Below are 21,576 nucleotides of genomic sequence, written 5' to 3' on the forward strand. Positions count from 1 at the left end.
GGGGTGACATCCTGAATGGGGCATTATATGGGGGTGACATCCAGCATGGGTCATTATATGGGGGGGGGGGGGGGTGACATCCTGAATGGGGCATTATAAAGACAGGGGAGTGATATCCTGCATGTATCATTATATGGGGGGGGGTTGACATCCTGAATGGGGCATTATATGGGGGGGGTGACATCCTGAATGGGGCATTATAAAGACAGGGGAGTGATATCCAGCATGGGTCATTATATGGGGGGGTGACATCCTGAATGGGGCATTATAAAGACAGGGGAGTGATATCCTGCATGGGTCATTATATGGGGGGGGGGGTGACATCCTGAATGGGGCATTATATGGGGGGGGGGTGACGTTCTGCATGGGGCATTATATGGGGGGGGGGGGGGTGACGTTCTGCATGGGGCATTATAAAGACAGGGGAGTGATATCCTGCATGTGTCATTATATGGGGGGGGAGGGGGTGACATCCTGAATAGGGCATTATATGGGGGGGGGTGACATCCTGAATGGGGCATTATATGGGGGGTTGATATCCTGAATGGGGAATTATATGGGGGGGTGATATCCTGAATGGGGCATTATATGGGGGGGGTGATATCCTGAATGGGGCATTATATGGGGGGGGTGATATCCTGAATGGGGCATTATATGGGGGGGGGTGACATCCTGAATGGGGCATTATATGGGGGGGGTGACATCCTGAATGGGGCATTATAAAGACAGGGGAGTGATATCTTGCACGGGGCATTATATGGTGGGAGAAAGGGAAATCCTGCATGGGGCATAATAAGGGGGGGGGGGGGGGGACAGCCTGCATAGGGCATTATAAGGGGGAAACAGCCTGCCTATTAAGGACCTATGCTGCCTATTGGGTACATTTACCTGCCTATTGGGGACCTATGCTGCCTATTGGGGATATTTACCTGCCTATTGGGTACATTTACCTGCCTATTGGGGACCTATGCTGCCTATTGGGGATATTTACCTGCCTATTGGGGACCTATGCTGCCTATTGGGTACATTTACCTGCCTATTGGGGACCTATGCTGCCTATTGGGGATATTTACCTGCCTATTGGGGACCTATGCTGCCTATTGGGTACAGTTACCTACCTATTGAAATACCGGTTGATTTAACTTTACTTGTTCTTCATTTTAAATATTGTATTTGTTCCTGTATTGTTTTTTTTTTTACTTCAAAATAAGATATGTGCAGTGTGCATAGTAATTTGTTAATAGTTTTTTTAAAAACTATATTCCGGCCCTCCAATGGTCTGAGGGACAGTGAACTGGCCCCCTGTTTAAAAAGTTTGAGGACCCCTGCTTTAGTATATATACAAGTAGACAAGCTTTCCCCTACAAATTAACAAAATCAAACAGTTCAACAGTAAACTTTACATCCAATGCTTTGTAAACCATACATGTTTCAGACACCCAAAAGAAAGAAGTGAAACACTAATGGTTTCACTGCATTTTCAGGTGACCTTTCAGAACAAACTGATGAGGGTACAGTACATTAGGAACACTATTTCTAGCCATTATGACTTGCACAGGCATTTTCAGCAGTTTTTACCTCTGAACTAGAAGATGCAGCAATTTCCCATGTGCTTTTCGGCTTTTATTTCCCTACAGTTTCCCTTGCCTGCCCTTTTATAACAGCAAGTGTAATTTGTTATCTCACCACAGACAGATCAGTAGACTGATTTGAGCAGTATTGAGAATACATCAGTGCTGGGAAACAAAGTGGCTGATAAGTGGAGAAAGAATCATTTTTCTCTAATAAGATATATTACAAAAAGTTTCTGATCTCCATTTTTACTTTTGATTCATGAAACAAATAAGTGGTTTTAAAAATCAATGTATTTTCCAAATGGTCCTTTTGGAACGCAATTTTTCCTCCAAGCAAGAGAAGACTCTTTATATGATGTTTTATTACTTTGCCAGAATTCTTTTAATCTATACTTCATTCTATGTTGTTTTTGCACTTGCTATGTGAACACTGTGGTGCAATTATGTTAAGACGATCTTCCTCATTTCCTTTTTTTCCCCCTCTCTTTTTCTTTACTCTTCCTCCCTACCCCATTTTCTCTTTCCCTTTATTTGGTTGCCTTTCCTTTCCCTTCATCCCTTTCCAGACCCCTTGTTCGCTATACTGTAAAAATTTCCTAATAAAAAGAATTTTAAAGAAAAAATGTATTTGTCTAGAAGCCGGATATCATGGAGAATATCAGATGGCTGAAATACTCCTGCACGTTAGGGACTATGTCACAGGTTCAGCACCTATACATAGTATGAGTCTACTAAACCATGATGTTTCTATGGGGATCAGAGTTTTACCCAGTAGTACCATAATCCACATGTTGCGTCAACATTAAAGTTTCTTAGCATGGAACCATTATTTTAACAGGAAACGGAGGTCTAAACAAACCTTTTGGTTTTCTTCCACGTCTTGGTGTAAGTGATGAGAATGCAAATTCAACAGGAGTGGCATCTGGCATTGTAACAATGTTAGCTTTAGTCCTTGTTGAACGGGTTGTTCTCTTCTGCTCTTCATCGACATCAGCAGAAGCCTCTATATCTGTTTTACCAATAGACTTTTTTGCAGTTTTTCTAGAATTGACTGTGATCACCTCTTGTGCTGTGACAATATTGTCATCTGTATCTTTTTTATCAATCTGATTTTCTGATTTGACTCTAGACCATCTTAAGAGTAGCCTTTTAGGAGAATGAGGAGGGCTGGAGTCAGGTTTGTTGGAAGCCTGTGAGGCACCAAGCTCAAAGTGTTTGACCAACTCATTCACAACTTGTTTGTTCCTTAGTCCCCTTGTACGTGTAGAAACAAGTGGTTCAGTCTCAACATTCTCAATGTTTGATTCACTTTCCCTCTCTTGTAGTACTTTGGACGATCTAGTAATTCTAGTAGGTGTTGTCAGCATTACAGTTTTTACATCCACAATATCTCCTGTATTTATGTGGTTATCCAATGCTGCAGCTTTTCCTCTGCGGGTTCTAGCAGGAGAGGCTGGCATCTTTGTTACAATTTCTTCTGTAACAGTGGTTTCCCTTTCTGTGGACTGAGTTTGATCAGAAGCAGAATTTTTAGTTCTTCTAGAAATTCTTGTGGTAGTAATGGATGGTTGGTCCTCTTGTTGGATTGATAATGTTGTACTTAAGTTTTCAGGATTATCCTTGGTTTTTCTACTGCCTCTTTTAGGGGTTGTAGGAAGTGGAAGGGTATTGTTGGTATTGTCAGATACCTTAGTAGTTCTCCTGATACTTCTGCGAGAGGTTGGAGGCTTTATTAGTATAGTAGATTTGCCTTCAGTTGGAGAAGTCTGAAATTCATCCAGATTAAGCTTCTGCTCATCTACTTTTTCAGGGGGTGTTATCCTTAGAACTGTGTTAGAGTTTGTTTGCTTAACCTTGTTTACAGGTGTCCTAGCGATATCGTGTGCATTTCTGAGTTTCCTTTCAGTTTCATTTTCAGAAACTGAATCACTATTAACTTCTTCCGTAAAATCCTTATCCCTATTTTCTTTAAGAGCATCGAGCACGTTTTCTGCAATGGCTGCATTGATAGGTTCAGGCATAAAAGGCAGTGTTTCAGTAACCTTAGTCCCTTCCTCAGTGCCAAGAGCCAAGGCATTATCACAAGTTTCATCACTGCTAACTGTAGCTGTCAAATTGACCTTTTCATCACTGAGATCACATGGATCCATTGACGGTGCTTTTAAGGTTTTTAAGGCAGATTCATAATTGTTGCAATAATAACGGTCAGCATTATTCTCCCCATTAGGGTCCTCAACGGCTGAACTTATTTGTTGATATGTCACCTCTGGTTCAGGGTCTTTAATATTCACGGTGTAATCCAAATCCTGAGAAAAAAACAACTTATAGTGTTTATAACACATAGTGACAGTTGATAAGTAAAAGAAAAGACAAGTTAGCAGTCATTTTGCTTTGCTGTCTGCAGGAGAGGAACTTGGTGTCATCCGGTTGTCTAGATCAGTGGTCCCCAACCTTTTTTGCACCAGGGACCGGCTTGAAGCAAGATCATTTTTCCATGGCCCAGCAAGGAGGGGGTGGGGTGGGCGGGGCTTTGGTCATATGGGGGCGGGGTAATGGAGGGATTTGGAGTTTAGTGCATACTTATCATATAGTGTAGACCAGGTCCCCGCCAGGAGCTATGCCAGGAGCCCCACATAATGTGCTGTGCCAGGAGCCGCATCACTGAGGCCCCATCACGCCCTGCAGCAGGACAGGGCAGCTGTCCTGACAGCTGCTGTTCAGCTGCATTTACTTCATCCCAGGGGCGGACACAGACTGTAGTGGGCCCCTGTGCAAGAAATTTTTGGGGGCCCCCCCCGCCCTTCATAAGGCAACAAAGTTATGTAAACATAACCCCCCCCATGTGCATCTCTCACCCCCCCATGTGCAGCTCACCCCCGTGCATCTCTCATCCCCCTCCGTGCATCTCTCATCCCCCTCCGTGCATCTCTCATCTCTCCCCTCCCCCCATGTGCATCTCCCATCTCTCCCCTCCCTCCCATGTGCATCTCTCATCTCTCCCCTCCCCCCCATGTGGATCTCTCATCTCTCCCCTCCCCCATGTGCATCTCTCCCCTCCACCCCATGTGGATCTCTCATCTCTCCCCTCCCCCCCATGTGCATCTCTCATCTCTCCCCTCCCCCATGTGCATCTCTCATCTCTCCCCTCCCCCCATGTGCATCTCCCATTCCCCCCACTCCTAGTTAATTGTATTTAAAAAAAAATAAAACTTGTTATACTTACCCCCATGCGATCCCTGCAGAATCCTGGCGCTCGTCCAAATCGCTGACACCAGGTTCTCCTGACTTCCGGCCATGTGACGGCGCCGTCACATGACCGGAAGTCAGGGGAATCATGAAGGTGCTGCCGCAGCAGCGCAGCGCTAAGATGTCCCGGACCCGGCGCTTAGCATGCTGGAGTCAGGGCAGTCATGCCCTGATGGCGGCCCTGCTGGAGGCTGGAGGGGCCCCTCTCCCCGCGGACCGGCTGAAAAACCCCAACGGCCCGGTCCTGGTCCGCGGACCGGCGGTTGGGGACCTCTGGTCTAGATGACTACTTGCTCTTCCTTATAAGTGGAAATATAATTCAAAGTCAACAAGTATATGAAATTATTCATGCAATACAGAGGCGTAACAGAATATTGGTCTTGGCCACAAAAAAAGTAAAACCATACCTTTATGTCCCCTGATTGCAAAGCATTTTTTTGTTTGCACCTCTGTTAACATTACTCATTCATTTGTCTGATGAATGTAGTGCAGAGTGTCAAAGAAGCATGAAAAAGACGCTGACAATCATCATAGCAGCGCCAGCAGAGTAATATTTTGACATTTAGACTATTTTGTGTCCTCTTAGGACATCAGAACAAAGCAATTTAGCAGAAGACATAGAAGATTTGGATGCCACCAAGGAGAATCAAAAGCTCCAGGTACAGATAAAATAATCTTACGATAACGATTTCACGGGATGACACTACTGAGGCCAGTTGGACAGTCCCCATACTGACGGGTGAAAACTGTCCTGTTGCCAATTCAATCAAAATTATGTCATTAGATCTGCAAACAAATGGGGCTGCAGCAGAAGAACAGAGGCAAGCAAGAGAAAAAATAATGGTCTGCAATCAGAGTAAAGGAATAAAGGTGTGGTGCTAGGTAACAGAAAATAGCAGCTAATATCAGTAACACAATACAACATAAGAACACTATAATAATGGAAACTCTTGTAGATACACTTATGACAACCAGCACTGCACACCAGAAAGCTAGCATTATATGAATACAAGGTCGTTGTAGGTTAAACCACAGCGGTAAGGTTTGATTTTATTTAAATATTATAGTGTTTAAAGGGAAGCGGTCACCAGTGAATCGGGCTCTATGATTGCAGTCAGGTATGTTCTTCCAGTAACTGCTCTGACATTTCAGAGCCGGCTTCTCCTCCTACTGGTTTAGTTGATTGAAAGGCACACAGATGGGAAAGTTCAATCGACGAGAGCAGCGCAAGGAGAAGTCGGCTGGGGCATGGCGTCGTACTAGTCAGGTCTCTCCTTGTGGTCCCTGACTGGCTCTTCAAACTAATTGTTCTCTCAAACACCATTGTGTTTAAAAGAATGACATACCTGGCTGTAATCATGCAGCCAAGATTCGATTCACATTTCCAATGGTTTGGGGCAGTATCATTTGAGTGACAGATTGCCTTTAAAATTCTAAGGCTCCAATTCATCATTTGCAGGTTTTTTAAAGTCACTTTTTAGAGCCAAAAGTCACAATCTTAAAAAGAAATGTTGCATGTTAGTCTTCAACTGCACAAAATAAAGCTATATACATTGTGTTCTCTGCTAGGGGTACATGAATACATTACACAAAAACAGGCATTTCGAGAAGTCACAAATGAGGACTAAAACATCAGTATAAAGAAAACCACACACACATTGTAAAAAACAAAAGACAAAACTAAGCATAGATGGCTTTAAAATGTGCAATATAAATAATGAATGGGAAGCAACAAACACTGTGCATCTCAAGGATTCTCTTTCAGGCACGTAAACTGCTGCCATATCATTGGCTAGATCCAAACCCTCCAACCTTAACAGAATTTAAGAATAAAATTAATAATATTATATTTATGAAAAAAGTAGTGTATCAGAAGAGAAACGCTATGCATATACGAGTCGCTGTGGGGACCCTGGTTAGATACTAGTATGTAGGAATGCAAACCGGGAGTAAGAGATCCTTGCTATTCTCCATCCTTTTACACTTAGGCCTTGAAAAAAAGGAGAAAGGAAGGAATAATCGAAATTAGGACCCTATGACAGAACAATCAATGAGAATCAGCTCTTTGTTAGATAGATGGATATTCTCTCTACTCAAAGGGCTAGTGCATACCAATTCCTGTTGATTTATTGTTGTTTTTGATTAATTGACATATATATATATATATATATATATATATATATATATATATATATATATATATATATATATATATATATATAAAAATAAAAAAATATTATGATTGCTTTTAACTGAACTGTAACTATGTCAATATCTTATGTTTTTGTTTTCCTTTTCCTGTTTGGAAAAAATACAAAACTGAAAGCTCTAGGTAAAATGGTTTTAATAAGAAATGAACAAAAAAACCCTGTAAGAAACAAATTTTACATAAAAAAAAACAACAAAAAAAAAGATAGACAATGCATCGAAGCCTAACTTTTTCTCACACTTCTACAGTAAGCTTAGAAGCAAACTGTGGTAACCATTATCATTACCTGAATCTCCGCAAAGTGAGAAAATAGGGGTGCGATAGAAGGAATTTCCTCAACAAGTAGAACATTCTCCTCCATAATTTGCAGCTCAGATTCATGCGCTTTCTTTTCTTGACCAAGATTTTCAGAATGGGTACTCTCAATTTCTTCACTATTATGAATACTAATCACAGCTGAAGAAAAGAAATATATGTAATTTTAATTTTTTTTTCAAAAAAAGGGCCGCCATTCAAATACATACAAGCTGTTAATACTGAGAAGTGCAGATACCCCTGTCCATTTTACCATTTTCATTTCCAATCTTGTAGAACAGGGTTCCCCAACTCCAGTCCTTAAGGCCCACCAGCAGATCATGTTTTCAGCGTTTTGGACGCAACAAAAATATGCTGCATGCAAAGTGCTGCTGAGTGCTGATCGGAGGGACGTAGCGGCTAATGAACCAGCAGTGAGATGTTATTTAATGGCCAGGGACCAGGCACCTTCCCAGGCTAAAAATACCAGCTCACAGCAGCCGCATAATTTACATGAATAGAAATGCTAATTAAGACTGGGTGAATGTGACTAGCTTTTGATGTACAAAAACGCTGTAAAAAACGCATGTAAAACACCAAGGTTACTTACCGGTAGCTGGTTTATCCTGAACCCATGACAGCACACCTTGAGAGAGTTCCGCCCCACCAAGGACAGGAAATTGTCTGAAATAAAAGGGAGGTACCTCTCTCGCTTCAGTTGGTTTCCTGTCCTTGATGGTAACCTGTCTGTGGAAGAAAAGAATGCTGTACCTGGATCTGTTCCGGTGTGGAAGAGCGGGTGCCGGCCTGTGCACCGGGTTCCAGGCTTCAGAAGCGCCATCCAAGGTGCAGCGGTCTGCGGGGAGCTGTAGCCCTGCTCACCGCCTGCGCACGCTCAGACACAGCCCCAGGGAACCATGGACGGCGCTTCTGGAGCCTGGAACCCGATGCACAGGCCGGCGCCCGCTCTTCCACACCGGAACAGACCCAGGTACAGCATTCTTTTCTTCCACAGACAGGTTCCCATCAGGGTATGTGCACACGATGCAGAAATGAAGCAGAAAATTTCTGCATCATTTCTGCATCTCCCTGGCAGAAAAAACGCATGCAGATTGTGCATGCGTTTTTCCTGCAGAATACATGCGGATCCACATGCAGATTCACATGCGTTTCCGCATGCAGATTGACAAGCGCTTTCCAGGCGATGTTAGCATCACCTGGAAAGTGCTTGATAACTAGGTCACACTATATAAATCCATGCAAACAGCATGGATTTATACAGTGTGAACCGAGAGAGTGTATATACTTACCTCCGATGGCCCGCGCTGTCCTGCTCACTCCGTTCCCCCCGCTGCCGGCAACCTTGAATTGAAAGACCTGCCGACGTCAGCGTCACGTGACCCGTCACATGACTCTGACGTCACCGCAGGTCCTACAACTCACTGCAAGTGCCGGGAACCAAGCGGGAGCGGTGCACGGGCCGACAGAAGGTAAGAATACATTATTTTTTATTTTATTCTTCTTTTTACAGCTTTTTTAATGGTACCTGGGTGTGGATGAGACTCTCCTCTCCTCCACACCCGGGTACCATCCGCACATTAGAACGCACCAATTACGCAAGTACAGATGCAGTCTTGCGGAATTGGCGCGTTCTAATGCAAGTCAATGGCGGCGAAATCGCCGCGTTTCCGCAAAATTAATTGACATGCTGCGGATTTTTGACCGCAGCGTTAACGCTGCGGAAAAATCCGCATCATGGGCACAGCACATGCGGATTTCCATTGGGGAACATTGCTGCCCTTCTACCATGCGTTTTTCATGCGTTTCCGCGGCGTTTACGCAACTGCAAAAACGCCGCGGAAACGCATGAAATACGCATCGTGTGAACACAGCCTCAAGGACAGGAGACCAACTGAAGCGAGGGAGAGGTACCGCCCCTTTATTTCAGACAGTTTCCTGTCCTTGGTGGGGTGGATCCCTCTCAAGGTGTGCTGTCATGGGTGAGGGGAAAAAACGCATGTAAAATCTGCATGTAAAATCCGCATGCGATTTATCTGCCAGGGAGAGACAAAAACGCTCAGGAAATTTCAGCTTCAAATCCGCATCGTGCGCAAATACCCTTACACAGGTGATGGAATTACTGCCTGCGCAGGTAATGTAATTATCACCTGAGCAATACTAATGAAATCCTGAAAACGTGACCTGTTGGTGGGCCTTGAGCACTTCAGTTTGGGGAAGACTGTTGTAGAACATAAACCCTGAATCGAGTTTGCACTGCATAGATAGTTGTAGATAAAATAGGCCATACGCTTCAGGTTCTAGATGGCTGGAAAAGCCCATTAAGATTAAACTCCATTTTGATGCCTTTTTATGACAGATGAAGATTGAATGCAGATATCTTAAGAAAAATGCAAGTAAGTTTTGGATTTTTTGAGGGGATGTTGTTGGGTGCTGGCTGTAGTTGAATAGTGTTTCGATGGCAGATCTGCATCGCATAAATTTATGCTGACACTAGGCCACAGATAACAGCAGAGAATGCATCATATTTTATAAATACAAATTGCTGATCAATCTTCTAAAACGACCATCTTTACAGTGCAACCATGACAGACGAGCCATTCAGGATATCCCTAATTGTTTGCTTTAGTGTTCTTTGAGGGTCAGCTCGCATATGATCACATGCATTCAAGAAATGGCAAGTGTAAGGGGAAATGACATGGTCTTATCATGCACAGCCACACTTTGCACATTGTATTGACAGGCTGATTTTACAGAGGACCCAGCATATCTGCTTAGTATCTGCAACAAAATGGACATGCTGTGCATTTCGTTACTCAAAGACTGTCCTCAAATCAACACCATTCCTCTGCAAAGTGTGAATAGGGCTTTAACCCCTTTACAACCCAAGGTGGTTTGCACATTAATCACCAGGCCAATTTTTACAATTCTGACCACTGTCACTTTATGAGGTAATTACTCTGAAACGCTTCAACGGATCCCACTGATTCTGAGATTGTTTTTTCGTGACATATTGTACTTCATGATAGTGGTAACATTTCTTCAATATCACTTGCGTTTATTTGTGAAAAAAATGGAAATTTGGCAAAAATTTTGAAAATTTAGCAGTTTTCAAAATTTGAATTTTTATGCCCTTAAATCAGAGCGATATGTCACACAAAATAGTTAATAAATAACATTTCCCACATGTCTACTTTACATCAGCACAATTTTGGAACCAAATTTTTTTTTATTGGGGAGCTATAAGGGTTAAAAGTTGACCAGCGATTTCTCATTTTTCCAACAAAATTGACAAAACCATTTTTTTAGGGACCACATCATATTTAAAGTCACTTTGAGGGGTCTTTATGACAGAAAATACCCAAAAGTGACAGCATTCTAAAAACTGCACCCCTCAAGGTGCTCAAAACCACATTCAAGAACTTTATTAACCCTTCAGGTGCTTCACAGGAATTTTTGGAATGTGGTTGAAAAAAAATTAACATTTAACTTTTTTCACAAAAATGTTACTTTAGACCCAATTTTTTTTATTTTCGCAGGGGTAACAGGAAAAAATGGACCCCAAAATTTGTTGTGCAGTTTCTCCTGAGTAAGCAGATACCCCATATGTGGGGGAAAACCACTGTTTGGGCGCACGGCAGGGTTCGGAAGGGAAGGAGCGCCATTTGACTTTTTGAATGTAAAATTTGCTTGAATAATTAGTGGATGCCATGTTGCATTTGGAGAGCCCCTGATGTGCCTAAATAGTGGAAACCCCCCACAAGTGACACCATTTTGGAAACTAGACCCCTCAGGGAACTTATCTAGATGTGTGGTGAGCACCTTGAACCCCCAAGTCCTTTACAGAAGTTTATAACATGGAGCCATGAAAATAAAAAAATCAAACTTTTTCCACAAAAAGGATGTTTTAGCCCCAATTTTTTTATTTTCACAAGGGTAGGAGGAGAAAAAGGACCCCAAAAACTTTTGTGCAATTTCTCCTGAGTACGCCAATACCCCATATGTGGGGAAAATACAGTGTTTGGGCGCACGGCAGAGTTCAGAAGGGAAGGAGCACTGTGTGACTTTTTGAACGCAAAATCGTCTGGAATCGAGAGCGGACCCCATGTCGCGTTTGGAGAGCCCCTGATGTGCCTAAATAGTGGAAACCCCCACAAGTGACACCATTTGGGAAACTACACTCCTCAAGGATTTTATCAAGGGTTATAGTGAACATTTTGAACCCAGAGGTACGAGACAGAATTTGATGACATTAGGTCATCATATTGAATAAGCTGTCATTAGTCTTGAGAAAAAGTGCTCGCTGCTTGAGTTTGCATCGGGTACTCGGGTATGCACCATGTATCACGGGTGCTCAAGTGAAATGCTCGAGTCCCTGCCCGCATGTTTCACGGTTATTAGACACCCCCAAAAAAACATGCTGGGATCGCTCATGCATGGCAGGCAATCCCCACGAGGTTTTTTTGGCCACGAAGTATGTGGGCCGGAGACTCGAGCACCCGCGATACTCAATGCATACCCGAGCACCGAATGCAAACTCAAGTAGCGACCACTTGCGTTCAACACTAGTTGCCATATCGTCATTTTTTTTTTTCTTTTGAAAAAAAAAAAAAAAACAACCCTAACATTAGCACAACCCTAACCTCAACCCCAACGTTTATTTTTCACGCCGTTCCTAGTGCGGTATAAGTGATTAGACGACTTTATTTTTCGGGTCGGTGCGACTACAGAGATACCAGAATCATATCGGGTTTTTATGATTGACAGCTGTCACACACTAAAAGACACATATTTTGTAAAATCTAGTTTTTGCATCGCCATATTTTGAGAGCTATAATTTTTCCATATTTTGGTCGGCAGTCATGTGACTGCTTGCTTTTTGCGGGATGAGTTGACGTTTTTTATTGGTACCATTTTCAGGCACGTGACATTTTTTGATCGCTTTCTATTCCAGCTTTTGGGAGGCAGAATAAACAAAAACCAACAATTCAGGAATTGTTTTTTTTTTTTAATTTTTTTTATTCTACTCCGGGTGTGGTAAAATTGATAAGGCAGCTTTATTCTTCAGCTCCATACTTACTCCATATTTATTCAGCTCCATACATCTAGTGACGCAGCCGTCCAGTGAGCGCAGCCTTGCTTCATACACTTGTATGGAGCGAAGCTGCGCCTCGTGTAGTGATGCAGCCGTCCAGTGAGCGCAGCCTTGCTTCATACACTTGTATGGAGCGAGGCCGCGCCTCGTGTAGTGACGCAGCCGTCCAGTGAGCGCAGCCTTGCTTCATACACTTGTATGGAGCGAGGCCGCGCCTCATCTCGTGACGCAGCAGTCCAGTGGGCGCAGCCTTGCTTCATACACTTGTATGGAGCGAAGCTGCGCCTCGTGTAGTGACGCAGCCGTCCAGTGGGCGCAGCCTTGCTTCATACACTTGTATGGAGCGAGGCCGCGTCTCATCTAGTGACGCAGCCATCCAGTGGGCGCAGCCTTGCTTCATACACTTGTATGGAGCGAAGCCGCGCCTCGTGTAGTGACGCAGCCGTCCAGTGGGCGCAGCCTTGCTTCATACACTTGTATGGAGCGAGGCCGCGCCTCGTGTAGTGACGCAGCTGTCCAGTGGGTGCAGCCTTGCTTCATACACTTGTATGGAGCGAAGCCGCGCCTCGTCTAGTGACGCAGCCATCCAGTGGGCGCAGTCTTGCTTCACACACTTGTATGGAGCGAAGCCGCGCCTCGTGTAGTGACGCAGCCGTCCAGTGGGCGCAGCCTTGCTTCATACACTTGTATGGAGCGAGGCCGCGCCTCGTCTAGTGACGCAGCCGTTCAGTGGGCGCAGCCTTGCTTCATACACTTATATGGAGTGAGGCTGTGCCTCGTCTAGTGACGCAGCTGTCCAGTGGGCGCAGCCTTGCTTCATACACTTGTATGGAGCGAAGCAGCTCCTCGTCTAGTGACGCAGTCTTCCAGTGGGTGCAGCCTTGCTTCATACACTTGTATGGAGCGAAGCCGCGCCTCGTCTAGTGACGCAGCCGTTCAGTGGGAGCAGCCTTGCTTCATACACTTGTATGGAGCGAGGCCTCGTCTAGTGACGCAGCTGTCCAGTGGGCGCAGCCTTGCTTCATACACTTGTATGCAGCGAGGCCGCGCCTCATCTAGTGATGCAGCCGCTCTGACCGTGAGTATGCATAACACCCATTGTAGTCGATGAGCATGCTGACATCAATTTTTTTGTGGACCGATTGCCTGCAAAAAAAAATTGAAGACAAATATACGAATAGAAACATGTCTGCTTCTGATCTAATTTGTACATCAAATTCGTCCCCTAAATGGATCCATACAAAATAAAAGCGAACCCTCGGATCCATGTGCTCTAAATGGATGAGAATTGAAACAAACTGATGTAGTCTGGCTTTTTTTGTGCACAAAAAAAAAAGAGGGGGACTCTAAATTAATTCTTAGTCTTATTTAATGCTCATGCAGAGGTTCTTGAAACTTGGTCTGAGCGCAGACCATAATGCACAAGTTATCTGCGGGTCTCACACCTTGATATGAACAACCTCATAGGCATAAATGTGGCAGAGGAGATATAATTACATTGCTAATTATGGTAAAGATTTCCTCCAAAGCCACATGTCAATCTCTGCCGCCTCTATACAATGGTGTGTGAGTATTTTATGCGCTGCTCTACCTGCAATCAAACATGAGCACACACAGGACATCATGGATGTGACATACCTTTCTCTGGTGTCTCCAGGGCTTCCACAATTGGGTGGTGGACATCTCCAGTTACTAGCACACGGTCCAGCTCAGCATGTGGCTGCTGTTCACTACCTGAAGAATTCACAGTTGTTGAAACCACCTTGTCCTCAGGTGTTGGAGCATCATGATACTCTAGTGTTGTCTGGTTAGACCTTGCAGACACATTGCTTGCGTCTTGGCTAGCCTCCATTTTGCTTGGGCTTCCATCTTGAATTCCAGATGAAGATTCATCCATTTCATCATTGTCTGTATTGGCATCATTTTCGGTAAGCATAGCCACTCTTTCTGCCCACATAGTGTCTCGACCAGACTTCAGAACAGGAGAAATTCTGGGCTCTTCTTGCGCAGTTGACAAAATCTGTTAGTAAAATATTGCTTAGTATTAAAAAAAAATGATGCGACAAAAAAAGAACTAGAGGAAAACTATTTAAGGTGTTAACGAACACAATTTTTTTTTTTAACATGACATAAAAAGGTGCTCAATTCATAAATGTTAAAAACAGTGTAATATACTTACGTTAAGCATGCCCACATCAAATCAGACCACTATGCATAATGCGAGACTTACCCCTTTACTAAATTTCTTGCTAATTTGCTCCATAAAAGAGATTTTTAGTTGTCTGGACCGTAAAGGAGGTGCAATTGATCTTCCAGGGGAAACTGAAGGAGAGGCCAAAGGAGTTGTGTGTGTACTGGACCTCAGAACAGATTGGCGAGTGCGTGCAATATAGTCAGAAGCCCTTGTGCTTGCCATCAAGGCTTTTGCCTTCTAGAGAGAAACGCACAAAAAAAACGTTACTACAATAAGATTTGATGAGCAGCATCAACAAATGAACAGACCGTAGAACAAATGTTAGGACTCAAAGCCCGAGTAATTAATGGAGTAGAGCATAAAGCTATTATGCGATGCATCTCAATCCTTTGCTAAACAAAGTAAAAATGTATGATGCTGAACCCTTACCTTTACCACCAGAGGTGTCTGCAGCAAGCTAAACTCCGATGCTTTGGAAAGGTTTTTTATCGGTGTAGATTTGAGAAGACTTGATTGGACAGGGCTGGAAGTCAGCAGGAAAGATCTGCAAGGTGTTTTGTAACGGACATTTGCAAAATCTGTGCCAAAGGAGGGTTCTGCCAGGACAGGGTGGACGGGAGAGTCCAACAGCCTGTAACATACAAACAACTAGGTTTATAAAAGGCATCACAATTACACATGATAAAAAAAATGCTATAACAATTAACAAGGTTGGTCCACACAGGACATAACTGATTACGGACGGGGAGCCCTTCTGTGTGTACAAACCAATCCAAAAGCACAGTAGGCAGCAGCATGGAAAAAAATGTACCACTAACCTGGAGTCTCTTCTAGTTTTCAATATTGGTTTACCAACAAAAGCATCATGTATTTCCATTTTGGCATCTTGAGAAACTGGACTTGGGCTTTCATCAGTCAAACTGAAGAGCAGAAAAATCACATTCAGATATTTCCATCTCTAATAGGGTTATGGAATGGAAAAGTAATTAAAGAGTTTTTTCATGAATGGACAACCCACTATTAAATGGTCCCAGAATGGTGCTGCACAAAAGGAAAAAATCTTTTTTTTCTATTTCTATTTTATTATTATTTCCGCTTTACTTTATTTTTCTACTCCCTTTCTTTTACCTTCTGGTATTTTCTCGGCTTTATTTTACCTTGGCATTCTATCTTTTCATTGCTTCCCCTACACAACTCATTCCACATATCCATATCCACATACACATGCCAGGAAAATATTCTCCATTCTCTCCTGTGGGAGGATCTCACTGCAGGGGGCATCTTCTTAAGTGACCACTTGAGACAGTGATATGTCACCTCTGGTCACATGATCTCCACCTAATGCTCCATTAAGGCGACACGTGTTGTGCTGGAGCGCAACGTCACATGTCATTAGAGGTCACACGCCTTAAACATGGCGCAGCCCACATTATCAGCTTTCTAGATAAAGCAGCAGATAACACTTTGCGCTCTACGCACTGAAAGTTATGCCATTCCTCAGCGCTGTTGCCACAGACCTTGTGCTATGTCTTTTCTCTCAGTCCTGCAATCTAGTAAAATAATAATAATCTTTACTTATATAGCGCCAACCTATTCTGCAGCGCTTTACAATTCAGAGGTTCACACACAACAGTCATAAGTAACAAAGCTAAAGATAATACAATAATTAAAGCAAAAATAATAATGACCCTGCTCGTAAGAGCTTACAATCTACAATGAGGTGGGGGGTGACACAAAGTGCAGGGGCCTATTCACAATAATCGTCCAGCCATCTTGAGGGGATGAGCGATAGATAAAGGCTGCATGAGCTCGTCACCAGCCAGAATCTGTAGAGCTTTTGGGTTCGGTGGAGACTTATGTTTGGAGAAATAATGAATGGGCTATAAAAATATAAAAACACTTCGATTAGGGAACGCGATAGGCCACCCTAAACAGGTGTGTTTTTAGGAAGCACCTAAAACCGTGTAAGTTGTGGCTCGTCCTAATTTCTTGGGGTAGAGCATTCCAAAGAATAGGTGCAGCTTGGGAGAAGTCTTGGAGCCGGGAGTGGGACGTATGGATTAGTGCGGATGTTAGTCGATGGTCGCTTGCGGAGCGTAGAGAACGAGTAGGCTGATAAACAGAAATGAGGGAGGAGATGTAGGGGGGTGCTGCACTGTGTAGAGCTTTGCGGGTGAGAATAAGCAATTTAAATTGGATCCTATAATGTATAGGCAGCCAGTGCAATGACTGGCATAGAGCGGAAGAATCTGAGTAACGATTAGCCAGATAGATGACCCTGGCTGCAGCATTAAGGATGGACTGGAGAGGGGAAAGTTGAGTGAGGGGGAGGCCAATTAATAGAGAATTACAGTAGTCAAGGCGGGACTGGATCAGGGCAAAAGTGAGGGTTTTTGTGGTTTCCAAGGAGAGAAAGGGGCGGATTCTAAAGATGTTCTTCAGGTGCAAGCGACAAGACCGGGAAAGAAATTGTATATGGAAGGTGAAGGAAAGATTGGTGTCAAACACAACGCCCAGACAGCGCGTCTGCTGGCTCGGCGTCATTGTGGTGCCACACACGGAGAGGGATATGTCAGATTTAGGGAGGTGAGTAAACGGTGGGAGCAGAAGTTGTTCAGTTTTAGAAAGGTTGAGTTTCAGATAAAGAACGGACATTATGTTGGAAACTGTGGACAGACAGTCACTGGTATTCTGTAGTACAGTGGGGGTAAAGTCGGGGGATGAGGTGTATAGTTGTGTGTCATCAGGATAAAGATGTTACTGAAAGCCAAATTTGCTGATGGTCTTTCCAATTGGGGCAGTGTAGAGAGAGAAGAGAAGTGGGCCAAGGACTGAACCCTGAGGAACCCAAAAAGCAAGAGGAAGGGGGGGGGAGAAGTGGAGCCAGCGAATGATACACAAAGAGCGGTCAGATAGATAAGAGGAGAACCAGGAGAAAGCAGTGCTTTTTAAGCCAATTGAGTGGAGCATAGAGAGGAGGTGGTGGTCAACGGTGTCGAAAGCTGCAGAAAAGTCCAGAAGAATGAGCAGAGAGTAGTCACCGTTACGTTTTGCTGTCAAAAGGTCATTGGTTACTTTGAGGAGTGCAGTTTCTGTAGAATGTAGAGGACAGAAGCCGGTCTGTGATGGGTCTAGAAGAGAGTGAATGGAGAGGTAAAGGGTAAGGTGGGAGTAGACCAGGCGCTCCAAGAGTTTAGAGATAAAGGGGAGATTGGAGACTGGTCTGTAGTAGTTTGTGCAGGAAGGGTCAAGAGAGGGCTCTTTTAATAATGGAGTAATGATGACATGTTTGAAGGAGGAGGGGAAGTTACCAGATGAGAGGGAGAGGTTGAAGATTTTAGTTAGGAGAGTAGTGATGACTGAAGAGAGAGACTGGAGTGGGTGTGAGAGAATAGGGTGCATGGACTGGCATGAGAAGAAGAGAGGAGCCTGGAGACTACTTCTTGTGTGACTGGGTCAAATGTGGAGAGTGATCCAGAGGAGATGTGGGGAGGGATGGGAGTCACGGAACATGGTGGCTGGGAGCTGATTTCCTAATGAATGTTCTCTGCGAAGTAGGAGGCCAGGTCCTCAGCACAAATGTCCGAGATAGGGGCCAGCACTTTAGGACTGAGGAGGGAGTGAAAGGTGTCGAAGAGTTTTTTTGGGTTGTTGGATAGTGAAGAGATCAGGGTGGTGAAGTATGTCTGTTTGGCAACGTGAAGAGTTATAGGTTTTTAACAAATTCATAGTGGATAAAGTTTTCTAGTGTGCGAGTTTTCCTCCATAGGCGTTCAGCACTCCTAGAGCATAATTGGAGAAATCGGGTTCGTGGTGTCAGCCAGGGCTGTTTTACTTTGTGTTTAGATGTTCTGAGGGTGAGGGGCGCTACTTGGTCCAGGGTGCTTCTGAGAGTGTCATTGTAGTGATTTACAGCCAGATAAGGACAGGAAAAAGAGGAGATTGGGGACAGTGATGAGTGAAGGGAGTCTAAGAGGGTTAATGGCTTGTAAATTTCTGAATGTGTGATAGGTAGGAGTGTGCTGGGGTGGGCAAGGATTTGTGAGCGTGAAGGAGAGACTGTTATGATCAGAGAGGGGAAGAGGGGAGTTATCTAGGTAGGGGATTGAACAAAGCCGTACAAAGACCAGATCAAGGGAGTTTCCGTTGTTTTGTTTCTCAGAGGATGATATTCAGATGCGATTCCAACTTATTCTTTGATTCATGTGTTTCTGGCAATTCTGGTTGTTCTATATACGCTCTGTTTCTGGATGACGTGACTGGCATAGCTCATAGCAAGCTACAAAAACAATCTACAGTGGGTACGGAAAGTATTCAGACCCCTTTACATTTTTCACTCTGTTTCATTGCAGCCATTTGGTAAATTCTAAAAAGTAAATTTTTTTTTTCTCATTAAATGTACACTCTGCACCCCATCTTGACTGAAAAAAAACAGAAATGTAGAAATTTTTGCATATTTATTAAAGAAAAACTGAAATATCTCATGGTCATAAGTATTCAGACCCTTTGCTCAGTATTGAGTAGAAGCACCCTTTTCAGCTAGTACAGCCATAAGTCTTCTTGGGAATGATGCAACAAGTTTTCACACCTGGATTTGGGGATCCTCTGCCATTCTTCCTTGCAGATCCTCTCCAGTTCCGTCAGCTTGGATGGTGAACGTTGGTGGACAGCCATTTTCAGGTCTCTCCAGAGATGCTCAATTGGGTTTAGGTCAGGGCTCTGGTTGGGCCAGTCAAGAATGGTCACAGTTGTTCTGAAGCCACTCCTTTGTTATTTTAGCTGTGTTCTTACGGTCATTGTCTTGTTGGAAGGTGCACCTTCGGCCAAGTCTGAGGTCCAGAGCACTATGGAAGAGGTTTTCATCCAGGATCTCTCTGTACTTGGCCGCATTCATGTTTCCTTTAATTGCAACCAGTCGTACTATCCCTGCAGCTGAAAAACACCCCCAAAGCATGATGCTGCCACCACCATGTTTCACTGTTGGGATTGTATTGTTCAGGTGATGAGCAATGCCTGGTTTTCTCCACACGTACCGCTTAGAATTATCACCAAAAAGTTCTATCTTCATTTCATCAGACCAGAGAATCTTATTTCTCATAGCCTGGGAGTCTTTCACGTGTTTTTGAGCAAACTCTATGCGGGCTTTCCTATGTCTTGCACTGAGGAGAGGCTTCTGTCGGGCCACTCTGCCATAAAGGCCCGACTGGTGGAGGGCTGCAGTGATAGTTGACTTTGTGGAACTTTCTCCTATCTTCCTACTGCATCTCTGGAGCTCAGCCACAGTGATCTTGGGGTTATTCTTTACCTCTCTCACCATGGCTCTTCTCCCACGATTGCTCAGTTTGGCTGGACGGCCAGGTCTAGGAAGACTTCTGGTGGTCCCAAACTTCTTCCATTTAAGGATTATGGAAACCACTGTACTCTAAGGAACCTTGAGTAATGCAGAAATTCTTTTGTAACCTTGGCCAGATCTGTGACTTGCCACAATTCTGTCTTTGAGCTCCTTGGGTAGTTCCTTTGAGCTCATGATTCTCATTTGGTCTGACATGCACTGTGAGCTGTGAGGTCTTATATAGACAGGCGTGTGCCTTTCCAAATCAAGTCCTATCAGGTTAATTAAACACAGCTGGACTCCAATTAAGGAGTAGAACCATCTCAAGGAGGATCACAAGGAAATGGACAGCATGTGACTTAAATGAGCAAAGGGTCTGAATACTTATCACCATGTGATATTTCAATTTTTCTTTAATAAATTTGCAAAAATTTCTACATTTCTATTTTTTTCAGTCAAGATGTTGTGCAGAGCGTACTTTAATGAGAAAAAAAATGAACTTTTTAGAATTTACCAAATGGCTGCAATGAAACAAAGTGAAAAATTTAAAGGGGTCTGAATACTTTCCGTACCCACTGTACATGATACACTATAATTTATGGGATTTATACCCTACCATGCTATTAAAATACTCTGCCTCCCTATTTAATAGTCTACTGAGCTACCACTGGGCGATAGTATGTAATAGTAATGTACTTTTTAATTATTATTCTACCGCATCCCAAAGCCAATTGGGAATTATGTTCTTACATTTCTTTGTATCTCATGCATACCAGGTATATACTTATACTTGTTATGCCTCATTTGTTAAATTTTTGATTATTTTGTTTTCTTTTGTATCTTTCAGTATTGATAAATGTCTAATTTTAGACTGAAGTGTCAATTTTTTTTTTTTACAGTGGATAGCTTTTCTAAATAAAAAGTATTGTTCATCAGCATTTAGCCTGGAGTGCCAAGTTCTTTGTTAGGGTATGTGCACACGATGCAGAAATGAAGCAGAAAATTTCTGCATCATTTCTGCATCTCCCTGGCAGAAAAAACGCATGCAGATTGTGCATGCGTTTTTCCTGCAGAATACATGCGGATCCACATGCAGATTGACATGCGTTTCCGCATGCAGATTGACAAGCGCTTTCCAGGCGATTTTAGCATCACCTGGAAAGTGCTTGACAACTAGGTCACACTATATAATCCATGCAAACAGCATGGATTTATATAGTGTGACCCGAGAGCGTGTATATACTTACCTCCGATGGCCCGCGCTGTCCTGCTTTACAAAGTTCCCGGCTGCCGACAACTTTGAATTGAAAGACCTGCCGACGTCAGCGTCACATGACCCGTCACATGACTCTGACGTCACCGCAGGTCCTACAACTCACTGCAAGTGCCGGGAACCAAGCGGGAGCGCTGCGCGGGCCGACAGATGGTAAGTATACATTTATTTTTTATTTTATTCTTTTTTTTACAGCTTTTTTAATGGTACCTGGGTGTGGATGAGACTCTCCTCTCCTCCACACTCGGGTACCATCCGCATATTAGAACGCGCCAATAACGCAAGTACAAATGCGGTCTTGCGGAATTGGCGCGTTCTAATGCAAGTCAATGGCGGCGAAA

General features: G+C 43.7%; 1 protein-coding gene across 1 annotated transcript in view; it reads right to left on the minus strand.

The window, feature by feature from the left end:
* LOC141219305 (protein ELYS-like) overlaps positions 1-21,576 on the minus strand; it is a 78,757-nt gene that overhangs the window by 14,251 nt on the left and 42,930 nt on the right. Inside the window, exons 18-23 of the mRNA XM_073666076.1 lie at positions 15,449-15,550; positions 15,060-15,261; positions 14,667-14,867; positions 14,075-14,456; positions 7,316-7,485; positions 2,434-3,880 (exon numbers count right to left, since the gene is read on the minus strand). Of these exons, the coding sequence (XP_073522177.1) occupies positions 2,434-3,880; positions 7,316-7,485; positions 14,075-14,456; positions 14,667-14,867; positions 15,060-15,261; positions 15,449-15,550 (2,504 nt within the window). The remainder of the gene's footprint in view (positions 1-2,433; positions 3,881-7,315; positions 7,486-14,074; positions 14,457-14,666; positions 14,868-15,059; positions 15,262-15,448; positions 15,551-21,576) is intronic.

This window comes from Phyllobates terribilis, unplaced genomic scaffold (assembly GCF_046119375.1).
Source record: "Phyllobates terribilis strain yellow unplaced genomic scaffold, ASM4611937v1 Scaffold_260__1_contigs__length_2691941, whole genome shotgun sequence".
Taxonomy (NCBI): domain Eukaryota; kingdom Metazoa; phylum Chordata; class Amphibia; order Anura; family Dendrobatidae; genus Phyllobates; species Phyllobates terribilis.